Source organism: Mytilus galloprovincialis, chromosome 13 (genome assembly GCF_965363235.1).
Source record: "Mytilus galloprovincialis chromosome 13, xbMytGall1.hap1.1, whole genome shotgun sequence".
Lineage (NCBI taxonomy): Eukaryota > Metazoa > Mollusca > Bivalvia > Mytilida > Mytilidae > Mytilus > Mytilus galloprovincialis.
In genome coordinates, this window is record NC_134850.1 from 3,935,439 (window position 1) to 3,961,815 (window position 26,377).

At 32.3% G+C, this 26,377-nt stretch overlaps 1 protein-coding gene and 1 long non-coding RNA gene across 5 annotated transcripts in view; one reads left to right on the plus strand and one right to left on the minus strand.

Moving 5' to 3' along the window:
* Window positions 1–5,922: 5,922 nt before the first annotated feature.
* Window positions 5,923–26,377, minus strand: part of LOC143057683 (echinoderm microtubule-associated protein-like 2) — a 75,877-nt gene continuing 55,422 nt past the window's right edge. For all 4 annotated transcript variants that reach the window (XM_076231039.1, XM_076231038.1, XM_076231037.1 and 1 more), the window contains 19 exons: window positions 25,401–26,087; window positions 24,202–24,319; window positions 22,111–22,257; window positions 21,363–21,438; window positions 20,886–21,074; window positions 19,777–19,840; window positions 17,603–17,704; window positions 16,806–16,901; window positions 14,261–14,422; window positions 13,560–13,718; window positions 13,050–13,163; window positions 12,005–12,142; window positions 10,564–10,695; window positions 10,050–10,206; window positions 9,550–9,647; window positions 8,740–8,827; window positions 8,229–8,324; window positions 7,522–7,652; window positions 5,923–7,108 (listed from right to left, as the gene is read on the minus strand). In XM_076231039.1, coding sequence (XP_076087154.1) covers window positions 6,965–7,108; window positions 7,522–7,652; window positions 8,229–8,324; window positions 8,740–8,827; window positions 9,550–9,647; window positions 10,050–10,206; window positions 10,564–10,695; window positions 12,005–12,142; window positions 13,050–13,163; window positions 13,560–13,718; window positions 14,261–14,422; window positions 16,806–16,901; window positions 17,603–17,704; window positions 19,777–19,840; window positions 20,886–21,074; window positions 21,363–21,438; window positions 22,111–22,257; window positions 24,202–24,319; window positions 25,401–26,087 — 2,898 coding nt within the window. In that variant the 3' untranslated portion in view covers window positions 5,923–6,964. The remainder of the gene's footprint in view (window positions 7,109–7,521; window positions 7,653–8,228; window positions 8,325–8,739; window positions 8,828–9,549; window positions 9,648–10,049; window positions 10,207–10,563; window positions 10,696–12,004; window positions 12,143–13,049; window positions 13,164–13,559; window positions 13,719–14,260; window positions 14,423–16,805; window positions 16,902–17,602; window positions 17,705–19,776; window positions 19,841–20,885; window positions 21,075–21,362; window positions 21,439–22,110; window positions 22,258–24,201; window positions 24,320–25,400; window positions 26,088–26,377) is intronic.
* Window positions 12,047–20,033, plus strand: LOC143057684 (uncharacterized). The gene is made up of 3 exons (XR_012972790.1): window positions 12,047–12,186; window positions 13,586–13,744; window positions 19,794–20,033. It is a non-coding gene; the product is annotated as an uncharacterized LOC143057684 (long non-coding RNA).

Sequence of the window (26,377 nt, forward strand, 5' to 3'; positions counted from 1 at the left end):
GGGTTTACCTCTATTTGCTTAATCTATAATCTCTAGCTTAGCAGCTCTTCTACGGCCAGTATCTTTTCATTCTTTGATGGGATCTACAACATATATAAGTTTCTCACTAAATGTATCCAAAGAAGGTTACCAAAGATTTTGCGACGATGCAAATATTAAACTTTACAATATAAATAAATATCTTTAACCAATGAATTCAAATAGCAAAAGCTATGCAATTAACAAATATATACTTATTAAGGCTAAGCTTCATGTAAATTATTTAACAACGAAATACATTAAATACAAAATTTGGAGTTTTACCAAGGGAGCTAATAATTAATTAATAACAGTGTCTGCCACACAGCATTTCGGGGACCGTTTCCATCTGGTATCTTTCCTCCCTCTGTTATATCTGATTAAGCGGGGGCTTTTCTAATAATTGGGGGCATTATGATGACCTATATAGTTGTTAATTTCTGTGTTATTTAGTCACAGTCTTCCTCATCGCTTTCCTCAATCTTATTCTATCACCAATAATTTCAACACCTAGTCTGATCAAGTCTTGATCAGTAAGGTGCTGAAAAGTGTCATCCTCTATCCTCTCATCTTTAAACTTTTGAAAGATTTGCAGATTAAGTTCTGCAAGAGCACGTTGTATAGTAGACGACATGTTGACAGTATGAAAATAAACCCGAAAAAAATTGTCCGGCTTCGTATGTTTTCGGTTATTTTCGGAAGTTTACCACCACCACATAATGAAAAAAGCACTGAATATAATTAATTAACCACCTAGTATAATATTTTTTGAACCAAACATAAAACATTTTGACCACTGATCATAAAGTTGTTTGTACTGAACATAATATTTATTTTACAGAACATAATATTCAGTCTACAGAACATAATATTTATTTCACTCAACATAATGATAACAGTACTGATTATAAAGTGTGTTTGACCACTGAATATTTCGGTTTCTGTAGTCAACATGATGGGAAATCTACATAATATAAAAATATGTTGACAGAAGATATTTTCAAAAGTACTGAATATAAAGACAAATCTACTCAATAGAATAATTTACCTACTGAACATAAAGCCAAAACTACTAAGTATATTGATTAAAGTGCTGAATATAATACCAGATCTGCACAATATAATGATTATTCTACTGATCATTATGAAGTTACGGCTCAACATAATTTTTATACTACTGAACATAATGAAAAGGGCACTCATAATCGAGAAAAAACCGCTGAAAATAATTAAATGATCACAGCATATACTAAATTTGAACAACGGAAGACAGCTATGGCGTTCCATAGCAAACCACTAAATTCAAAATGAGATCTTTATTTTCATGGGATCCTATATGTAATACGGAAATACGAGTTGGAGCCTTGATCGTTTATGCATGCCTCGGCAAACTTTACAGGTTGCAATTAAGTGAGAAACATATATTGATACAGATATATTAAATATTGATACAAATTAATAAAAACTAACCTTTCGCTTGAACCAGTATTTCTATCTTTCATTAAGAAAGAATTTAACCAGTTATCTTGACTGTTTTCTTCGCTGTGCAATGATGAAATACCCAACCCAACCGCGGGTAGGGCACTTTCACCTACTTCGTTGGAAAGTGAGTTAGTGATGTTTTGGAGTTTCGATTATCAAAGAAATTGTTTATAATTTATAAATTGTTTTACTTTAACTGCCAATTAAAGCCTATGATATGTGTCATCAAACGCAGTACCGCGTTTTACACCTTTCTTTGAAGTATACCATATTTATGATAGAACTTATAGATAAACCGTAGGTCAGTATATTAGTAATCGCATTGGTTCTGTTAAACTTACTGTTTTATATACTTCTTTGAATGATAAAACAGATTGCAATGCGACGACATTATTTTTCGTCGTCTGTTCAGATACTTTATTGAGCTGGGGACAACCCATGCTTTGCAAATTTTGGGGGGGGGGCGCACGCCCGCCACGCCCCCGCCTAAATCCGCCCCTGATTCCCGTTTGACCTGTAAGTGTCCGTGAAAAACGTGACTATATATACGTGATCACATATTTGGTTAATTTGATTAAAAACAAATACTAAGACAAGTCCCAATGTTCCCTTTGGTAAACATGGTAACGTAACTAATTCTAAAAATATCTAATGAACATAATCTCGCGCATTAATACAGACGTGACTCTTATGCTATAATACATAGACGGACGGGTTGTATATTTATTTTGATTGATGTACAAGTGCCGTTGACGTACTTCCAGGTTATATGTTTTGCCAACATACTTGACGGATAGGGACACATGTATTGTCTATAAATCTTTAATTATATAAATTACGATGCTGATAGTAAATTATAATACAAAGACGGACGGGTTGTATCTGTATATCTATTTTGATTGATGTACAAGTGTCGTTGCCTTACTTCCAGGTTATATGTTTTGCCAACATAATTGACGGATTGGAACATATATATTGTCTATAAATCTGTAATTATAATTATGCTGCTGATAGTAAATTATAATACAAAGACGGACGGGTTGTATATTTATTTTGATTGATGTACAAGTGTCGTTGCCTTACTTCCAGGTTATATGTTTTGCCAACATGCTTTACGGATCGGAACATATTGTATATAAATCTGTAATTATAATTATGCTGCTGATAGTATCAACAAAGAAATGCTGATTGTTTATTTTTATGATTTTATTGTCTTCTTTCCTACCAGTGAAATATATTGTCGAGATATACTTGTTGTTAACTACAAATTATCGGTTTACTTATATACTCAATCAAGACTTATTTTGACAAAAACTTGAGGCAGTTCGCTCTCTTCCCCCTTTTCCAGTATTTTTGAAAGTTGAGACGTTACTCCCAATATTTGAAAATATATATTTACAAAAGTTTTATACTATTTTATACTAAAATTTATATTTTTTTTTTTTTGGGGGGGGGGGGTACGTGGTCGATCAATGGGGGAATGTACGCTCTATCTTCTACGCTTCCTGGATCTACCTCTGCACAGTGTACACCGTCTGTTTCTATAATGGCGAATAATTTGTATATTAAGATTCAAACAGTCATAAGGAGTTTGAGTTTTCAATTCGTTAATATTTGTTTAATAGCAACTAACCTGCAATTACTTTTTTTTTTTTTTTAATGTATCTGTAGAACGAATTACTTTTTGTTAGTTTAAATCTATTTATTTAAAGTGGATTGGTAAACAAGTTTTGCAACTTATATTAATATCTTTCTACTTTCCGAGTGCGAGTGCTGCCTTTTAGCGGCATTATCCTACTCTTTTTCGATATCTACAAGGGTGTCTTTTTCGTCCAAGAGATATGGCTCTCTTAGTTTTTGTTAACGACATGTTAACAGCCAAATTTAAATATTTGTTGGGGAGATACCGGTTTATGAATTTTTGAAACTTCAAATATCGTCTCTCCAAAAAAATAACATTTAAGCGAAAGATTTATAATGTGCAAATTTTAAATAAAAAGTGCAACTATGTATCATTTGTATTGCGCTTGACGTGTCAGTTTTCCGATTCCAAATATCAAAAGATTTTTCTCTCTGTTTTATTCAAATAGTACATAGATATACATTTACATATTGACCGTGAAGACATTTTCACTTAAACTTTTATTTCAATTGATGTGAAATCGACAAAACTAATTTGACGTCTCCGTTTACATCTGCTATGCAAAAAGTAATAACAAAAATACCGAATTCAATCGTAAATTTAAAAAGGGGGGTCAATAGAACCTTATAGAATTAGCTGTTAGACTTTATCAGCTATCGAAACGAACGGAAAACAATGGTCGGTCAAATTCCGAACTTGGTACAGCATTTTTGACAACTATGTAGTTAAATCTCCACACTGATCATCAGTAAAGTGCATCTGTAAATGAAATCATATATGTATATATAAATCAGCAGTTTAGCTTGTACACTATTTTTGACAAATACGGACGCACTGTAAATAAAAGTACCCGAGTGACGTCATCCTACTTGCGCGTTTGGCTTCCGAAATTTAAAATTATACACAGCTACATCATATTGTTATAAGACAGACTTAGATATTTGAAATTACTGAAGTTGTCATTGCATGGGAGTTGTTGCACGATGTAAAACCTGACTCTAACCGGCTCTTTCCTTCTAAAGCGCAGAATTAAACCTGGACCAAAAACTCTCATGAATTACTGAAAAAAATATTACAACAGGGTTTTCGATATCACAAACTAGTCAAAACAATTACTAAATTTCATCATCGGTATAAGGACATCATTCGTAAATATAAATCAACATGCAAACATTTTATGTTACTTTCAGGTGTTTCACATCCAATCTGTTATGTTAAATTTCTTTACAGAGTACAAAAATGTCGGCATTCACCTCAAAAGCTCAAACCTGGAACAGACTTAGTCGGAAGAACTGTTTGCAGGTCAATATATGGATTGCATTTTTAGTTATTAATATTGATTCACTAATATCGTATCATAACTACACACATGTATTCTGAAACGAGTTGCTGAAATGTTACGAGTTATGTTCTCATTTATTTTATGATGGTATGATACTTTACCCCTTATTAGAGGAAGGGATTGTTCTTGATTTTCGAATGATAAAGACATAATCTTTCAAACATTTCTTTTAGGTCTGGATCTGGCATGTCATTTACTACTCCATTTTAGTAGTCATTTGTTAATTTATGTATCATTGTCATTTTTTTTGCTTAGTTTCTTTTGTTACATGTACCTATTCTGACACAGGACTTTTTTAAATTCTACATTGGCTAGAGGTATAGGGGGAGTTTGATTAGTTGTTGCTTGCAACATTAAGTTGCAATTATTCACGCATATTCAGAAGTAGATTCTGCAAGTTGGGACGAACTGGACGACTGAGGATGTAGTTTATCACTAGATATGTTTGAAGAGAGATCAAACGTTTGCCTTGAAACAGGCCTACTACGAACGTCTTTGATGATTGTTGCAAAGGGTCCTTTAACACAGAGAGAACCTAACTTTCGTCATACTTAATTTATCGGATTTAACGTCCCCAATTTGACCAGACGTGGTTGCTCATTTATAAATCCCAAACTACTTTGCATGGTTAAGGTTACTGCCGAAACAGCTTATGTCTACGGATGACCATATATATGTATACCACTGTCATTCTTGAATCGTTTAAAACCATTACCAAACAATTAACAAGTACTGGTAATTCATTAATTATTGCGATGTTTACAATTTTGCGAAAAATGCGATAGGATTATAATCTAAAATCGCATTTCAGTCTTAAATGACAAAATCGCAAAAATAAATACAAGCAATGGTTTCTGAATTTACCGTATATAGGGACAATACTCATCAAGAATAAAAATGTATATTGTAGCTGTCCATACAGAAACATATATACATTCTGGCCCATATGTCATACAACTGCTCGTCTTATTACGTAACAGTTAATTTTGGTCACTATAAATGAGGGGGGAAAAATAAGAGAAGGGAGGGCAGTATGACAATTTTGGGCAATATTACCGAAAACTGGAATACACGAACGGTTATTTATATGGCAATTCATGTTTGGTTTAAATTTATTTTTTATTTCACTGTCAATATATTACCTAATAAAATAAACAATTATTTGAGAAAAATTGTATTTATTAACATAACAGTATCACATTTGTTTTAAAAATGGACGGATGATAATCTAAAACTAACATAGTTTGATGTTCTAAGTAATAATACATAATATATGACAACAATTTTAAATATTAATAACTATTAACTACTAGCATAACAATTACACATTTGTATTGCTTTGAACAAAAGAGAATGGCAAATGACAAAGCATCAGAAAATTGCTTTTGCAGAAAGGTTTCACATGGCCAATTCTCTTTTCCACTAACTTATAAATTATGAATTGATAATTTTTCGATAGATGTAGTCCCGAATTACAACGAAAATAAACGCCCAATCCTTACGTCTTGAAATAGTCACGATCGTACCTCAAAAATGGGACAGGCCAATACAGAAAATAAAAATAAAAAAAACCCATATCAAATCATTAGAAGTTCAATACACATCTAAACTTTTGTAATGTATTAAAAGGTTTCATATGATACAGTTCTCAGCACAAAAAATAAACTAGCAACTAACTAAAACTATGCGATACAATTCTAATTGTTGATATTCACATGTATTCCTTACAGTAATATGAAATCTTGAATTTAATACATTATGACTGATTAAGTCATCACAAAATAATTACATTTATTCAACATTAAGCTATGAAGTTAAATACACGAATACAATGACATATAAATGCATAAATTAATACAAATGAAATTAGAAGAAATATACTAATATAACAGTCATAAATGGAAGGAGGTATATATGAATCATAAATGCAAATTTCGTCAAATTTCATTTAAAGGACACCGTTCTAAAATGCGATACAACTAACTTGATATAAGAAATGCTTACATCTGTTCTTTTTGCTACTTTTGCACACTGGTATTTACAAACAAAGTACAGATATCTTGAAAAGTTTTGTAATCAAATCATTTCCAAAGTATATAGTCCTCTTCAATATTATTGCACTTTTACTGGTTTCATTGTCATATAATTATCTCATTTTAATGGAAATTGTAAAGCAAAGTAGATGAAAAAAAGCAATTTGTATGCTTTAACAGTATAAAAAATAGATGAAATAATTCCTCTTGGTTGACATTATAAGTGTTACAACATTCCATAAAACGTTAACCTGGGCCTAGTCTGTCAGTAAAATAACTCATAATTGAAGCTAAAAGTCTTCTTTAGATTTATTATCAGGATTTCTTTGAATATCCCGCAGATATAAAACAACAGATTTAATTTCAATCTATTATAATTTTTTTATGAAAATACAAATACATCAATGATAGCAGACAGGGATAGTACTAATGGTCCCACCATATTGTCTATGAAGATACAAATGCATCAACGACAGCCCACAGGGCTAGTACTGGAGACGATCCCCCAGATGTTATAACATTCATATCATCATACAAGAAGTTAGCTGCAGTTACGTCGTTGGAATAGAGCTTCACTCCGCGATATTCAGGCTGCAAAAGATATTTGATAATCACGATTAAACATTTGAAATTGTTCACAAAATATCAATCCTAAATCAAATAATTACAATGTTGGCAATTATAAGTATGCAGTCTTTGACTTAGTTGGTTCTGATGAATTTTGTTTTGTTTTGTCTAGAAATGTCTTTGAACATTTTGATATTTGGCGATTGCATTGTCTGTGTTTATTAGATTATTTTCGATTCCACCCTTGTTTATTCCCGTTTTTATTATTTAGTTATTATTCATTTGAATCGGACTTCATACTTATATGAGTACATGATTATAACATCATATAGACTATTTTGAGAAAAGAAAAAAAGTAAAGTTTGTTTGTAACCAGTTAAAAAACATTAATTAAGAATATGGTGAAAATTCTTTGCAACCTTTTTGTTAAATTTTACCTTTGTTGCGGCACATGGATATTTATAAAGTCTAACACGGCCTCTGCTATCACCAGTCAGTAAGAAATCCCTGTAGTTAGAGCGATGTACAGCATTTAATTGTGTCCCGTTCTCCATATTTGTCCAAGGACCTGTTTGAAAAAAAACATTTCTATGAATACATGTAGGTGTGGGTATGTATCAACGAGAACAACACAAATAACAAAAAGACATCTAGAGTACGTCGCCCTTCCTTAACAATGAATACCTTTTGTACCTACTTATGTAAAAAAAAAATGTGTAAAAATATAAGAATAAATTTTACAGAGAATTATCAAAGGTATGCCCATCAACACTAAATCATCCAAATGCCCCCCCCCCCCCCACAAAAAAAAAGAAACCCCAACCAACCCAACATTACGATATAGATAAGACAACAGCTGCTTACAGATGTATACACTTATGTATGTTTAATGGTCAAATGAGAACAACAAGATGTGGTATGGGTGTCTAATTGTGACCTAAAGTAGTTGAAGTCCATGTGATTTGGTTACTGTCGGATAGTGGTCTCATTGGTGATCATAACTTCTTTTTATATCAATTCTGTCAGCAATCCTATGGACCCTATGCTTTTGTTCCGGCCGTCTATAATTTACCTACAGTCACTTTGATTTCGTCCAGTCTGGCACCAACTTAACATTTAACTAAAGGATTTCAGATAAACTGACCTATTACTGGGTATCCAGTAGTACAACTGTATATATGCCAGTCTGCATCGCGTAAAACACGAGGATCACTTATTCTTAACTTCTTCTCTATATCCCCTGTATAAAAAAGATTAAAAAAAAATTAACAGCAAGTAAATATAATTTATGAAGTTGACCACATATTGTTGTATCAACGGCATTATAATAGATCAGTTCGGATTATAATATAGATTATATGTGATTAATCAAATAATAGAATGTTCTATTTATCTACCAACTCAAAGACCATTCCCTTTATGTCTTGGCTTTTACATTGTTGAAGTATAAGTTTGAAATTATTCCAATTGCTCACACAAAGGAAACATAATTTATCTAAGAAAAAGACGAATACAGGTCCCCAAAACACACAAAATATTAGTGTTGAAAATAAAAAAAAATACTCTGTTTTCAAATTAATACTTCATGTGTAGTATACATTATTTGTCCTTTAGACGTGTGAAACACTTAAAAAGATTAGAAGATAAAGACTTACAGTTGATCATATTGTATTGTCCATCCGTACTTTGAATGTACTTGCTGTCTCCTGACCAGTCAATATGTGTGACAAAGGTTGGATGACCCTAGGGAAAAATAAATATTGACATAGTTGTACATGATATTGGAACGAACATTTGGTTTTCCGTGGAGGGTGATTTTAAACATGAATATCCTGGTAAAAGTTGAAAGCAAATATGTGTGCACAATACAGGACGTAATGTATATTCTGCAAGAAAAAGTGGAATAAATAGTGAAAATAAATTTTCTTAAGGCAAGCCACCACAAAAAACAATAACCATAGGGAACAGTAGAAATTATTCAATCCGAAAGAAATTCCTACTCCCTCCTCCTAAAATTTATTTAATCCGTTATGATTGACTTCACCTTTTTGAATTAACCTTTGACCCCAGTATTTTTGATATACATTCATGACATTTATTGCCAAATGCAATTTTGCAAAAGAATATTAGTTTTGAAAAAATCTTGACTGTTGTTTTAATCTTACAGGACTAGGCCCAGGTTAATGTTTTATGGAATGTTGTATACACTTATAATGTCAACCAAGAGGAACTATTTCATCTATTTTTTTAAAACTGGTAAAGCATACAAATTGCTTTTTTCATCTACTTTGCTTTACAATTTCCATTAAAATCAGATAATCATATGACAATGAAACCAGTAAAAGTGCAATAATATTGAAGAGGACTATATACTTTGGAAATGATTTGATTACAAAACTTTTCAAGATATCTGTACTTTGTTTAGGGATATTTACACTCAAATGCAAATATAATATTTAACCTACTTTCAGAGGCCTTGAAGCAGAATAACCTTGACCTCCGTCTTGTGCATCCAGTATGTGTAACAGTCCATCATGACTACCTACTGCTATCATTGTACTATCTATAAAGCAAAAAAATATATCAATACACATTTCATTAATTCACACACAACACTCATACCGTGAAACCGGTGAAAAAAATCATAAGTATTTCTGATTAAGTATAATTTCAATATAAAGCGCAAAAATAAATCAAAGAACATATCTTGAAAGATCCGATCTATCTTCATTCGATGTGAGTAAAAGACACTGTTATATATATATAGTCAATAGATGTTTTAAACAGTATTATACATTTTTTGTAAATGCATAAAACAGGTCAAACACGGATCTTCGATATATTTCAAACTTAAAGAAAGTATTTTCAACCGAGATGAACATTTTCAAGCTAATGTTTTTACTCAGATGATAAGTAGATGTTATATACAAGATTCCAAATGACATTAAATATTATTTAAAACTACCTGGTGAGAAGGAAATACAATCAATGCGGTATTTGCTAACATCTATTGAGGCAACATGCATTCCATTATGAGCGTTCAGGATTTCAATATTTCCAGTCTGTGTTCCTGCAGCAACCTGTCGACCTTTGAGATCCGCTGACAAACAGCAACCAGGTTTCTGTAAAATTAATATTCATAATAGATTTATTGTAAATTTCCTTTCGAGGACATTTTTGTATAAATTATCTTTAAATTTTTTTTTAAGATTTCTGAAATGAAGAAAAAGATTAAAACACGTTTAAAAAGATATTTTATTTGCTTAGCAATTTCTTATCTATTTAAATATGTGATTCGAAAAATACATCATATATTTTACACGAGTTATCTATATGGAATCTATTTTGATTATATAATTTTAATTCTACTTTTTATTTTCTAAAACCCACATTTATATGTTGCTTCATATATCAATCGTATGCTGACATAACTACATAGTGTATTTTATATTACCATCATAAAACATTGTCCAACCTACCCCTATTTGTGATTTCCAAATGATTTTGTGTCTTGTCGTTGACCATTTTATCACCATTTTGTCAAAGGAAGTTGTGAAGAATGCCGATTCGTTTGGATGAGGAGCTATAGCCCATATTTCTTCGCTGTGTCCCTGTAAAGTACAAATATAGTAAAGATTATTCTCTTTGTATAACGTTTAAAAAACGAAAACGACACGTCATAAGTTTCATGTGTCCTAAGCACTTTTCGGTAAAAGCATATCGATGAAATTTCTAATATTCAAATTCTCCCATTATTTAAAAATTCCAATACAATTTAGCTCCTTACATTAGGTAAATAAAGCGTGCGTTTTAGTGGGAGACACATACCCTGTCGACCCACCCTGCCTCGACTCGCTTAGTCTCCATGCAATTCCATCGTCTTTTGTTTGTTACCTTGATTTGCCTGTCTCTATCGATTGATGATAATTTGTAAACCGGTAACATAATTGCCTTATTTGAGGATAAATGTTCGAAATATGGATAAACAAACGAAAAAAGTATTTGTAAACTCGGACTGTTTACACTTGAGCAACGTTCAATATACATACGTTTATAACGTTCGTTTTAGTTTACACATCGTGCTACCAAAGTATGGGCTACTGGGCTGATGATATTTTGTGGACATAGAGTCAACGTTCATTCGCACATTCTTTATGGCATCTATAATCATGAAGCCTTAATGGCCTTAATGTTGGACTCTCCCGTCACACCATTTGCGAGTATGGAATTGAGAAACAATGCTAGTCCGTCGGAAAGGGACGATAAATGGCTGACACGTGTTAAGAGAGAGCAATATCTCTTGCACGTAAAAGACACCCAAGTAGATTTCGCAAAAGAGCAGGCTAATGCCGCTACAAGGCAGCACTCGCACCCGCAAAGTGGAGAGGGATTAATATAAGTTGTAATAACTTGTTTCCCAATCCACTATAAACAATATATGTTTAAACTAAACTACTCCCGAAACATAAAATTATTATTTCAGCTATTCTTCTATTATATCTTGGAATAAAAATCTAGACTACTGTCCGTTGATTTCAATGCAAAACTTGTAATGCTGATTAGAATATTTTCGCAATTTTCCGGAACCAAAACCTGCCGGATTTGTTTTCTCTCAATCGGTTAATAACTTTCGATAAGCGGTATACTACTGTTACATTTATTCATCTAAACAAAAATATATGTACTTCGTACAAATAACATAACATGGATGTCCGTTATGCCTGCTTAGATTTCTCCTTTCCTATTATCACTGTTCAAGTATTTCTTCTATATTTTGAACACTTTTGGATGATAAACATTGGTTAACTAAATTTTGTACTGTTACTATAAAATTGTTCTGCGGATTGTAAAAGCCAATTCATATCCAATATTTGAATGCAACTACACTCAAATTACTTAATGAATATACATCAGACTTACTTGGATAAGAAATCTAAATTTATCTTGCAGTGATCCATCAAGAACATATCCTTTTGATGTTCCAATATACAACCGTCCATCAGCACTGGCACTATTCTGTGGTATGATAGTTCTGACATGACCTGTGGCTTCTGGTAGCTAAGTTGAAAACAATGAATATAGCAATTCATATGATATAAATGGTTCGTATTTTTGCAAGATTATTCAAAATCTGGTGAAGTAAAATATGTACCGTGAAGGTTATTCAAAAAGCTGATTACAGAATAATCAATCGGCAATTAACTTGATAGCAATATCGATCCAACTTCGATTCATAGGCATCGTATTTGATTCACAAATTTGGACTCATTTCTTTTCGTTGAGTTAGGAACAACTATGTGTTCGTAGATATTTGCAGTCGTTGTTTTGACAAAGTAAACAAAAAAGCATACAGAAAATGTTACATGAATATTCACCCTTCGACTTCAGAGCTTAAGAACCAATTATATCTGACCTGCTTCGAATGCATTGTAGTGATCGACGGAATATGTAAGCTCATTTTAAGTTGATATTTTTTTTATTAACGGGAAGTAATCCAATCTGAATATATAATATCGGCAATGCAAATGGATTTAATAACAGACTTACAGGTGCTTAACGTAAGAAGATTATGAATTATGTCCAAAGTCCTAAAGTATTTTAAACATGTTGTAGACCTTGATATTTGTTTTCATATATCGGCAACAATCAACCATTGATATTGCTCAGATTAACATTTGATGTCTGTTCGCATCGATGTCAAATATAATGGAATGTAAGACGACTATCATACATGTGAGAGGTGTAGCTAGCTATAAAACCAGGTTCTACATAAGAAAATTCCTGTACCTAGTTAGGAATATGATAGTTGATATCCATGTGTTTAAGCTTTTGATTTTGCCATTTGATTATAGTGACTGTCGTTATTAATTTTCCTCGGAGTTCAGTATTTTTGTGACTTTACTTTTTGATATCAATTTCAACCACATTATTCTTAATTACGAAAAGAAAATTGTATGCTCCTTACCACTCTAGCATTTGCAGGCCTATAACCGTTTATACTGTCCCACGCACGAATTTCTAATCCACCACCCGTCATCAACGTGTTGTCCATTAGCATATACAATGAAGAAACGGGATGCTAGAAAACAATATGAAATATGTATTTAAGTGTAGGTATATCTACATGTATCTTACGGTCAGTTTATGCTTAAAGATGAAATTTCTATCAATAAATCGCTTTTCCAAACTAACCAATGTATTTCGAGTAATTTTGCTAAATGGTGAGCAACATTCTTTTTATCTTATCATTTTTAAATGTATATATCTGCAACTAAAATTGTCTACGGATCAAATGAAGGCAATAAGGTTGACTTTCAACATGTTCAAAGAATCATTACTCTAATGTTGTATTTGAAATGATAGAAGCTTACAATACAATCAAAAAATGAATTTCTTTCATTAACATCGAAATACATTTTGCATTCAGTATAGATAGGATATAAATTGTTTAGCTCATTGTTCCATTAACAATTACCTTGTGTGCATTCTTCATCGTTTCAGACAAATCCAAATTGATACTAAAGATGTATTCAACATCAGGACTCCATACTGTTATGGTACCACTGGAATCCCCAGTTAGAACATCCCCTTTGGCAGAGAATGCGAGTGAACATACTTCATTTGGTATGTCGCCCTTAAAGTAAAAGATAAAGGTATCAGGTAAGGTCAATTCACCAATTAAAATTTATTTTCGGGTAATCACTGCAACATACTTCATAAATAACAAAACACATCCTAGTAACTTCTGTTGGGTCATCCACTTCGGCCTTATTGTTTGATCTATAAAAATCTCTTCTTTAATAGTATTGCAGGAGTGCTGTGAATAAACTCATAATAGATGCCAAACGCGCGTTTCCACCATTTAATACTTAAGAAAATGCCTGTAACATGTCAGGAATATGACAGTTGTTATCCATTCGTTTGATGTGTTTGAGCTTTTGATTTTGCCAGTTGATGAGGGACTTTCTGTTATACATTTTTTTTTGGAGTTCCGTTTTTTTCTGAATTTACTTTTACGTCTATAAAAGACTCATTAGCGACGCTCAGTGGATTTTTCTATATATCTTGATATTTGGAGTATCTGAACAGAAAAGCTGTATCCTCTAGGCTCACAAATTTGACTGAGTAAACCAGTTTTTTTTGTTTTTTTATAAAAATGGTAAATGTTTTACATACTACAAAGAGTCCACTTCTTTTATCCCTCATTATTCTCCCTTCTTTATCCCTCACTGGATCCCAGAACAGCTTCCAAAAATATACATGCTGTTGTCCATATGTGATTAGAATTGTGTCGTTGTATTTGTAAAAACACGCTGCTTTTACTGCAAGATTTGACGTCTGAAGCAAAAAATTGTTATCATTGTATATCCATACTTCAAAAAAAAATGTTTGTACATGTAAGACGAGCAAACATATCAGATTTTTATAAGATTACAATTGACACAATTATTCATTGAGACCAAAAGCCACTAAAGTTAGAATGGCTGATAATGCCAAGTAATTTGGTTAGACATGTATTAGTCTGGTAAAAATTTGATATTGATTCTTCAAGAGGTAAATGATTTTCATATAATCATGTATTAATTAGGTATTTCAATTGAGCAAAGGATTATTGTTAGTAAAATTAAACACAGATCTTCTAATATTTTCTTAACTTTAACCCTATTGACCTTCTAATATTTGCTGAATTTTAACCCTATTGACCTTTATAAGTGAAATTGACAAAAAAAACAATCGTGTATATATTCGCGTTTGATCTATAACATCATAACAATTTGACATCGTTTCCTAATATAATCGTTTTAATTTTTAATCATAAGGTTCATTTTCATTTTGTAAGAAACATATCAGGATGATAAATGAGTATTCGGGATAACTAGTATCGGCATTAAACTCTTTATATATGGAACGCCCGAAATCTATTTTTAAAATGGCTTTCAGATACTGAAAACTGACAAATCTTCAAAGAAAGACTTTGAAATCGCAATATAGGTGTGCATGTCAGTCGAGAAACAAATCATAAAAAAGTGAATTTCAGTGTAACAAAAAGTATAAACACAGACATTGAATTAAATAGGTAGGTGGTAATGGTGAAAATTACTGATGTTTTTACGTTCAACAGTAGACAGTTGTTATTTTCAAAAGCGTAGCATGTATTTTGTAACATCTTTAATGTGCACAGTGATGTTGTTGAAAATATTTTTTTGCACACACGTTTGTCACACACGGGCATTTGTGACATGCAGTTGTGAAATGAAACATAGTGCAAATTGTGTACAGACCTTTTTCTATTGGAGGTAAATTGAAAAATATAAAGTACTTTCAATACGTTTATTTTACTTATATTTTCATGTTAAATTGCGGAGTACTTGATTGTTTAGCAAACAATTGACAATCATTTTGAACATGAGTAGATGAATTAGTCATTAAAGTGTAAGCAAAGAACTGACATATGATAACAAGAGGTGTATGCTATCAAGTGTATTAAAAATAGATCAGTAAAACCTCTTGTGTTCTAATCAATATTGAATAAAATAGAGTTATGTTGGTTTGGTGGCTTTGTAACTTTTGTTAATCGTTAACGATTTGATTTCATCGTCTGTACAATGTTATAACAAAATGTTTTCATATCTTGTTAAATTATTATTCTTTATACTTTTAAATTGATTACATTTAATTTCCACACTTCTGATATTCCCCATTTCCTATGATTATGTACGTCGAACAGAACACAAACCACCGAATCAGCAATACCGTCAGGATAAAATGAATATATTTTAAGAAAATGACTGTACCAAGTCGAGAATATGTCAGCTGTTATCCATCCGTTGGATTTGTTTGAGCTTTTGATTTTGCCATTTGACTAGGGACTGCCTGTTTTAAATATTCCTCGGTGTACGCTATTTTTGGTATTTTACTTTTGCAATTACTATTAAATCATTAATCGCTCAATAAATTCAAAAATCTTCATATTATAATCATCGACGATGGAAGTTTTTACCAACCTTGCTAAGCAGCCCTTGCACGGTCGGTATTAATCATCGTGTAATACATCACAGTCCGGTATTATTGACTATTTCACCTATTATGTCTGTTTTGTTAACGCATCGTTGTAAATATAAGGGAATTTGATGCGACTGTCATACAAGTTTGAGGTTTAGCGCTATAAAACAAAGTTCAATCCATTTTCGACATTTGAAAATGCCTGTACCAAGTCAGGAATATTACAGTTGTTGTCCATTCGTTTGATGTGTTTTATTATTTGATTTCGCCATTTGATAAGGGACTTTCCGTTTTGAATTTTCCTCGGTGTTCAGTATTTTTGTGATTTGACTTTTTAGAAATCTATATTTTGATTCAATTTAATAAATGTTTTAAGTATTATTTATAAATCAGAATATAATTTCTTATTACTAGTTATTATAGGTACCAGGATAATGATTTAGTACGCCAGACGCGCGTTTCGTCTACATAAGACTCATCAGTGACGCTCATATCAAAATATTTATAAAGCCAAACAAGAACAAAGTTGAAGAGCAATGAGGATCCATAATTCCAAAAGATTGATTGTGCCAAATACGGCTAAGGTAATATATGCCTGGGATAAGAAAATCCTTAATTTGTCGAAAAAGTCATAGTTTTGTTAACTCCAAATTTATAAAAAAAAACGTAAACATTTGAATTTTGAACACTTTTAAGTGTAAGCTGTGTCAGTACATACCGTTGTCTTGGCCACCATTCGTTCTTTCTGCCAGTCCCAGATACTAAGGACATGCTTTTCTGCATTATCCATCACACAAAGGAAGCTACCATTACTCTGAAAGAGAATCAAGTTAAATTATATCCGTTTAAAACGTTTACAAATATTCGTCTTCAAAATTAAACGAGATGTCCATTTCGGATGCTTAAAGCTTCTGTTTGGCAAACATATTATGTCAAATGAACTCGGTTTTTTCCAGAAAAGGTCACATTTTAAAATTATTAGAAACCACACCAGAACCTGTGTTTCACGAGTGATTTTGAAAATGTTGTATGCAATTTATCTGTAAAGCTCTAAATCTTTAAAAGGTATTTTCTCAATTTTCCAAAGAAGTCGGTAAATTTTAATACAAGTGCAAGCATGAAAATATAGGTATTGTGTTTAATTTTGCCGTTACAAAATTTTGGAATGTTTTAAAGTAAGGAATATATCTTCTTCTTAGTCTTTGTCCACCTTTGGTGACTATTATACTGTTTGTCAGTTTCGATTTATAAGTTCTTTATTGTTTAATAAGTTTTGGATTTTCAAATTGTTTGGTCTTTAGCAACAATGAAGAGACATATTTTGTCAAAGTTTGCATCTAGTGTAGTAAAATTAATAATTTTATTTCAGTTCAGATATATCAGCACATGTTTATCATGTGACAAATATGTCGAAAAGTTATTATTAGATCACAAAATTTGTTTACTCCGGAGGAAGACCCATGATAAACTGTCTCTTGTGCCAACAAACATTGATGGCGATAAAACAACATTTACCTGTTGCGAAAAGTTGATCGATAAGATCCCAGAATCAAAGAATCCGACACCAATGACGTTCAATGTCGTTAAAGTCTTACAATCCCATACCCGAATGTGAGCCTGTTTGGAAAAAAATGCAAATGATTAATAAGCTTGTGTAATTTATCAAACACCTTTTTTTACTTCTATGAATAAACAAATGTACTTATCTTCGTGGTGTTTTATATTTGTAGCAACTACTTTTATGCCAAATTTGGTAAAGTTCTTTTTCTTTTGTATTTTTTCTAATAAAACTATCTATCAACTAGTTCAATTCATTACCCTAAAGAGGTTGTAAGCGCAAAAAAATCCCTGAACTCTGTATTTGTTTTTTGTTTTTTAACATGACAATAGTATGTTAGCACTTTTAACAATCAATATATATTCTTTCAACCGAGTCTTTTATCATTTTCATATTTAAATTGCATGTATTATCAATTTAATTTGCCACATGCTATTGTAGAGTTATCATAGTATAGAAAATGTACGTTCTGCTATGTGTAAATGTATTTTATTTCGTTTGAAATAGGGTTTTTCCCGTTTGCTATTTGTAGTTAATATTTACAGATGGGAACTAGTATAACTAGTTTGGATGCAGTATGTACTATTTATAAGTTTGATGTTAGGTGCAGGAGGCACGAGGAAAGTTTTGGCGGTTTTTATGGGTGGGGTTTAAAGGTACTATATAAAGTTTGGGATTTAAATGTATTAGTATCGAAGGTGCTCGCAGTTACGTCGGATTGAAGTTGGTCACATAGGTATATGTGCAGTTGCTGCTATGTTTATTGTACGTACAGGCGTTGGAGGCATTAGCCGGGGGAAAAGAAACGATGCGAAAGAGGAACAATGTTATATGTCATGTGTTTATATAATGTTTCGATTGAAGAAATATGTACAATTCAGTAAAATAAAATATTGTATCGCTTATAAGTATAAGAACAAAATTAATTCAATTTATCTATCAATGTCCTTATACAGGATGTTAATTTTCAGGATTCTCCCAAGTGCATTATAGCGACAACTTTGTTTAATTTGAAATGAAGTTTTACGAAATATAATTGTACTCAGCTGTCGTAAAGATGTTTTCAGTCGATGGACATTTTAAACCTGAAATTATTTCCTTGTAATTTTAATTGAAATGATCCCAAATGACGGCTAAATGGACTTTATGATGACATAACTCAAAAATAATCTCTTTTTATTGGTAATTTGACATAAATTAAAAGGAGGAAATAGATAGTGGATATTAGTCATAGAATACGAGTTTATAAGATCGAGTACTCGAAAGAAAATTACATTCTTGGAATAAGTAGGGTTTTTGGGCAATATCCTATTACCAACATCATTGTTCATTTAGATATGAATGCATATACAATGTTATCATCTTGCTGTAAAATTTTGGATTATGTTTGGAAATTGTTTGCGTCTTCTTGATTTCTTCAAAATATATATTCCCCAGAATATCAGGGTCATTTGATTTTATGGACATATTATCAAAACAATGACTTCCTTGTCTACACAGTTTTTTCCCAAACGTGTACATGTTTAATACTTTACGTAGAGTACTTAAACGTACCTTAATAATGTTCTTTTCAATACTTAAAAAGTAATGTACCATTTCAGTACAATAATTTGAAAGTACTGGATTTGCAATTTAAGTTGAAAGTAATAGTTTTTATGCTTTTAATATATACTGCATGTTAGGTATACAAACAATTGTGTTCCATGCAATTCTTTTAGTTAGTTAGTCATTGGGCTTTCTGTAGACTGTCCTTTCAATCTAGAGTTTTACAGAGATATTGACCATCTAATGTACATTAAGTCAAAGCACTTCACAATGTAGGTACAAGACGGGAACTTTAAATGTATCAATATAATGGAATTATATTCGACTTCAATACAAGTGAGAGTTTTGACTAGCTATAAAACCAGTTTATTTCACTTTTCTACAGTAGGAACGGGTATACCTGTACATAGTCAGGAGTATTGACAGTTAGCTTTTATTCGTTTAATGTGTTTTGAGCTTTTCAATTTGATATTATATTAGGGAATTGCCTTTCCTTGGAGCTATCTTTGCAAAACATTTCACAGTAAACGATATATCTTTACGACACGAACCCCTCTATAAAAATGCTAAAATCTGTTTATATTACCTTGTTTTCTTTTCCAGCCATCTGAGCAGATGCAATAGACTTGTTAGTCGGATTCAACGCCATACTGAAGAGTATAAAAAGCTATTTTTTTAGAATGCAAAGAACATACAATGCAAATGGGGAAAATGTTTTCTAACATAAAAATAAGAAGACCTGATATGATTGCCAAGAAAACAACTATTCGTCGTCTAAGCTTGTTATGTGTCATATAACTATTTCGAAAATTAATTAAATTTGTTGGTTCAACAATTACAAAATCTGTTTCCTTCTCTTAAATTTTTCAAATATATATTATATAAAACAATAGCCGAATTAAAGAATGGGTTTTGTTTTATGATATCAGAAAATATATACAGAATGCATCATAACATGCATAAGTATTACATATAAATCGATTTTCAAAAGTGACAAACTATATACATTAATTTTTCAAAGAGTCGACCATGTGCAATACCGTTGTTTTAAATAGCTTCCAAGTTACATCTCAAAATATATTAATATTATCATGTCATCCATAAGCAAAAAGTCGCATGCTGAATACATGTACGTAAATAATTTAATAGTTTGCACAACGTAACAATGATAAATTATCAAAACTTGCATATGATGGTTGCAATGCATTCTAATCAAGTAATCTCTTTCATGTATGACAGTGTAGCAACTGCATGATATTTGAAATAAAAATGTATTCAAATATGGAATTGTTTATCTTAGATATGCAATTTCTATGTTGTGTCGTGTGTACTATTGTTTTTCTGTTTGCCTTTTTTATTTTTAGCCATGGCGTTGTCAGTTTGTTTTAGATTTATGAGTTTGACTGTCCCTTTGGTATCTTTCGTCCCTCTTTAATTACGTACTTTTTTTACCTCTTTTTCCTCTTCTTTTATTTGAACGTCATACGAATTTATTATTGTTATTACAATTGCAGCGCAAGAATAAAACGTTAATGAAGCTCTTTTTTTTAAATTTAAAGATAGTTTACAAAAGAGATGATCTCAGCTTCCCAATTGTGAACTTTCCATTTATAAATGTGATGCGCCCGACCAGCTTGAGATATGACCAGCTTGAGATATGACCTGCTTGAAATATGACCGTTTAAATGGACATACCTAGTTACTTCTTCTGTATGACCTAAATATAGTCGTTGTGTATCCTCTTTATCTTTAACACTGTCTCTATCTTTGTCTTTATTCCTGATGTATTTATACAACACGACAACAGAAGCAACCGCATACGCGATCTCTCCACTGGATAATACGAACAGATTACTGCTGTTTTCTTTCGCGTGGTAGCCATATCTGTTTATAGTTAAGGTTTTTAATGCGAATTCACAACCATGCTAATTTCGGAACTTTGATTGTAATACACACAATTGCTTGAATTTTTAATTTGAAATAGCGAATAATAGCAAAATAAAAACGATAACTTCAAAATATACAGGAAAACATTTATTCACCCTTTTTAAGAAGACAACATCAAATTTACTTGTTTCTTAAGTTAAAAAAGGGAACCGTAAGTTAAAAAAATCAGAAGTTAAGAGTGTAACCCCCTTCCCTAAGATAATTATACGAATAACAAGAGGATACATCCATTCAAGTTTTAATTTCCGGTCTGGTTTGCCGGCTTCATCGTCTGGATATGACATCGATGGTGGGTAGTATCCTGCATAATAGAAATGAAATTCTTACTGTTCTTTTTACACATAGGTCAATCTTGTTATCTTTACAGTTATGTTTGTGCGATTTAGTAGGATGAAAATATCTTAGTCTATGTATATGTTTTCATTCTGTAATGCCCAAATACTGAGACAAAAGACATCTAGTTGACAAGCTAGTATTAAAAGATATCAATGCAATATGTTAGGCTCGTTACTGTGCGCAAATGTTGAAGGGAATTCGAATGAATCGAACAGAAACCAGAAAGTAAAATCAGTACCGAAAAAAAGTAATATCACAAAAATACTGAAGTCCGAGGAAAACCCAAAACGGATTAATTAAACGACAAAATCAAAAACTCAAACACAGCAATAGAATGGTCAGCATCTGTCCTATTCCTGACTTGTTTCAGGCACAGTTAAACTCTTAAATAATAATATAAACTTTAGGATAACAAAAATTTTAATAAATGCAAGTGATCAAACAAAATATAACGTATAAAAATGCTTTAAAATTTTATTCAAAACTTTGAGATTCGCTATCAGAAAACTTGATTGACAAATTTGAGAATAAAAACCATAATAGGGTCTGTGTTGATGAACAAATAAAAACTATATGCTGCTACCAATAATCACTTTAACAAGGTGTTATGTAAACTGTGTATTACATGTATACATACGTCTTATCTTTCCATTGATGAGAACACTGGCTGAGTCGTCTTCTAAATTATTATCTGATCTACTGGTACTAAAACCATTCTCCATTGGTGGTGGGGAATCTGAGTTTGAACTTCCAGACATGTTCAGTTCATCAATACTTTGTAACTCTACAGAAATTAAACATTAAAATACCGACATGTTTAGATTATCGATACTCTGCAACTCTACAGAAATTAAACAGTAAAATACAAGACATGTTGAATCATTAAAACGATGTAACTCGACAGAAATTAAATAGTAAAATACCAGACGTGTTTAGATCATCAATACTCTTAGATCACCAATACTCTGTAACTCTACAGACATTAAACAGTAAAATACCAGACGTGTTTAGTTCATCAATACTCTGCAATTCTACACAAATTAAACAGCAAAACGACAGACATGTTTAGTTCATCAATACTCTGCAATTCTACAGAAATTAAACAGCAAAACGACAGACATGTTTAGTTAATCAATACTCTGTAACTCTACAGAAATTAAACAGCAAAACGACAGACGTGTTTAGTTCATCAATACTCTGCAATTCTACAGAAATTAAGCATCAAAATACCAGACATGTTAAATTCATTAAAATGTTTAGGGAACGACCATTTAATTTCAAGGCGGTATGTTTTTATCCCAAATTTGATTGGAAAAAATATTGTGTCTAGTAGCAAATGACAAAACTAAAATATTCAGAATCCAGATTTTCCCATCCCTTATAGTTGTGAACTTTCCATTTCTAAGTAGCAACATTCCAGCAGCACCTGCATACGGGGTATATATCTCCCAATTGATACGACATTCCAATACTTGTATTTCCTATTATGATTTTCTTGATAGAGGGTTGCTGCTCACAAGGAAGCTATTAAACCAAGAGTTCAAAATGGTGAAGTTGAAATCATTCCTTCGTAAATTTTGCGGACGCCTTCAGGAGTTGGTTGGCAGTTATGGAATAACCGTTTCACAGATGATATCAGATATGTTTCTTACGTCGTAACTACAATCCCCTTCCCTTTCATGAATGTGACCTACCGAATAAGTCTATCTACCGGATTTGTTATAACATGGGCAACACGACGGGTGCCACATGTGGAGCAGGATCTGCTTACCATTCCGGAACACCTGAGATCACCCCTAGTTGTTGGTGGGGTTCGTGTTGCTTATTCTTTAGTTTTCTGTGTTGTGTCATGTGTACTATTGTTTGTCTGTTTGTCTTTTTAATTTTTAGCCATGGCGTTGTCAGTTTATTTTCGATTTATGAGTTTGACTGCCTCTCTGGTATCTTTCATTCCTCTTTTATAGACATTTTGGAGAAAAAATAATAAGTTGTTTGGTAGCATTGAAAAACTAAAGATAAATGTTTGCTCGAAAAGAAATCTGACTCACACAAATGACCATAACCACACTCCCCCCCTTTTTGAAGTTAAATGGTTGCCAGTGGCGGATCCAGGGGGGGTTCCGGGGGTGCGCACCCCCCTTTATTTTTGCCGATCAATGCATTTGTATCGGGACATATGTTTTGCACCCCCCCCCCCCTTTGCCCTGGGTGCCCTGGGTTAGCACCCCCCCCTTTCGAAAATTCCTGCATCCGCCCCTGGTTGCTCCTTTAACAGTTCATTAAAACTCTGCATCTCTACAGTTCTAAAATTGTATACGGAACAAGAATGATGATGTATTGACCATGTTGACTAAGAGAACCAGATAACATCTTTAATTAGACGCTGGTATATACTTTCACTTTGTAAGTCATTGAATAATTTATAAGTAAAGGTAAAACAGTAAAAATTAAGATCTGATATACAAATAAGATGAACGGAAGCGACTCCTGATTCAGTTATTAGTTATGTGATATCTGAGGATCTGCATGGAGTTCTTCAACTCTGTATTCTTTAATTTCAAAGCCTTTTTTCTCTAATTTTTTTTTTTGTCTAATATTCTCCTTTCTTTACATTTTAGCGCCCATTTTTCTCCTGTTCTTTATTTCATGGTCCATTTTCTTTTGTATTATTGGCCAATTGTTCTGAATTCGGTTAACCCCCATCCAGACCCTCATACAATGAACTTACTATCTGAGTTGTTGCTACCATGGTAACTATTCCTATCTGTTGGGTCTTCACCTTCTTGGCAAGCAATAAACATGTCATGGTTTTTGAATTCACGGAAGAGTTGCGAAAAACTAACGACCTATAAAATATACATGTATGCATAATATGCTAAATATGAATCTTTCTGTCAACTCATTTTAAGACTTAAGGATGTACTTTAAATAGGTGATGTTTTTAATTTGTGTCAAATGTTCGGACTTCTTGTTTTTTTTCCATACTATATAAGGTAAAATATTTTGCCCCATAACACCCATTTATCTTTTCTAATAAGTTGTAATAGCTCATAAAAAGTCATTTGCCAAAATTTAAGCAGAATACTTGATCTTTTTTCTTCCGAAAAAATTAGCGTTGTGTACGGTGTATAGCTGACCACATAAATACTTATGTACGGAACATAGTTAAATGCATGTACAGTATATAGCTTTCCACGCTTCAAAATACCTATACAGCTATATCCGCTGTTCCGATGATACACAGTGATTTTATTCTTTTGTGAATTTAAAGTTATGTAATATACGTCAACGATGCAGCAAAAACAATAAATAACAAAATTAAACTCCAATAAAAATTCAAAACGGAAAGTTCCTTATCAAAGGTTAAAGGCAAACGAATGGAAAACAAACTGTCATATTCCTGACTTGGTACAGACATTTACTTAATATGTAGAAAATGTTGGATTAAACCTGGTTTTGTAGTTTAAAGAAACTAAACCTCAATTTAATTTTCACTAATTACTTGCAATCAAACGATAGAACTAGCCCAATGATATATAAAGGATAACATGCATAAAATTGAGAATGGAAATGAGGAATATGGCAAAGAGACAACAACCAGACTAAAAGGCAGAAAACATAAGAAGGCTAACAATAGGTCTTCAGCGCACAAGAAAACAGCTGGGTCCTCAATACGAATGTATACATGTACATTGTACTTATTAAATATAACGTTCGAAACTTCAATTTTAGAAGTTATCATTTAAGAACATGGACTTTTGCAGAATAGTATGTACATGTACTAAATGCATAAAGTTGGCTGATATTCAATTGTTTATGAAGTTGTCAAACAATCATTGAACGTTTTGATGTACGTTTTCGAAAATTCAAAATCGGCAAATTGCATAATGCTACCATTTCGAACAGGAAATTTGAAGTAAAACCTACCTTTCTGAATGGCTTCCGTCGTGTATACAAGGAATCTACGTTCATATTGATAAGGTCACCTATTATGCACAGAATATCTTCAAAGTTTTGTTTTGTTTGTGGATCTATTATCACTTTCTCTTTCAACTCTTTCCTCAAATTATTTTCCACAGTTATAACACGTGCTTTGCGCGTGGGTGAAGAAGTCGGTGATGTTGGTCTTTTAAAAAGATGAACTTCGTCTTTCCTAACTTTGCCTGGTGATGGCCTCGCTGATGTCCAATCTGTCTCTCTTGAATAACCATACGGCAGTTTAATATTAGGTTTCTTTACACTAGATGCCAGGTATGCCTTCCCGTGTTTGAATTCGGTCACGCTTTTGATTTCTTTTCCGTCGGGAAGAGAGAAAACATATCTTACTCCTGCTGTGGTTGGAATTTTACCATTTAAGAACACTAATAAAGTCTCAAAGTTCCTGAAATCGTTTTGACTAATACTTATACTAATCCCTCTGAAGTTTGTGTCCCCATTTCGAAAAAACGTAACTCTCCTGCCCTTTTTAAGATCTTCTTTTTTCGTCCCGCCAACTGTCTCGTACCGTTTCATCTCGTTTTGAGCGTGATTTTGAGACATGTATACTTCAGTGGCCGGTCTTTGTTCTTGATATACAACGTCTTCATCGTCACTTTGTACTACCTGTAGTTCACTCTGAAAAAGAAAGAAAATCTAGCGTGAGAATGAAATAAATTAAATATTTGGAAAAATTTCAGAGCCCTTTGTAACGGACAAACATTTTATCATGAAACATGATTTTCAGCGCGAAGTAACGCACAGTAAAACCGAAAAAACATGTCAACGTGACTTAACACAACTTTTAACGAAAAACATGTCATGCACTGTATGACTGACAAGACTGACAAACATGTCATCGGGAACCAAGCTCATTAAAAAACGACAAACGTATTAACACGAAGAACCCCTCTGTAAAACGGACAAAC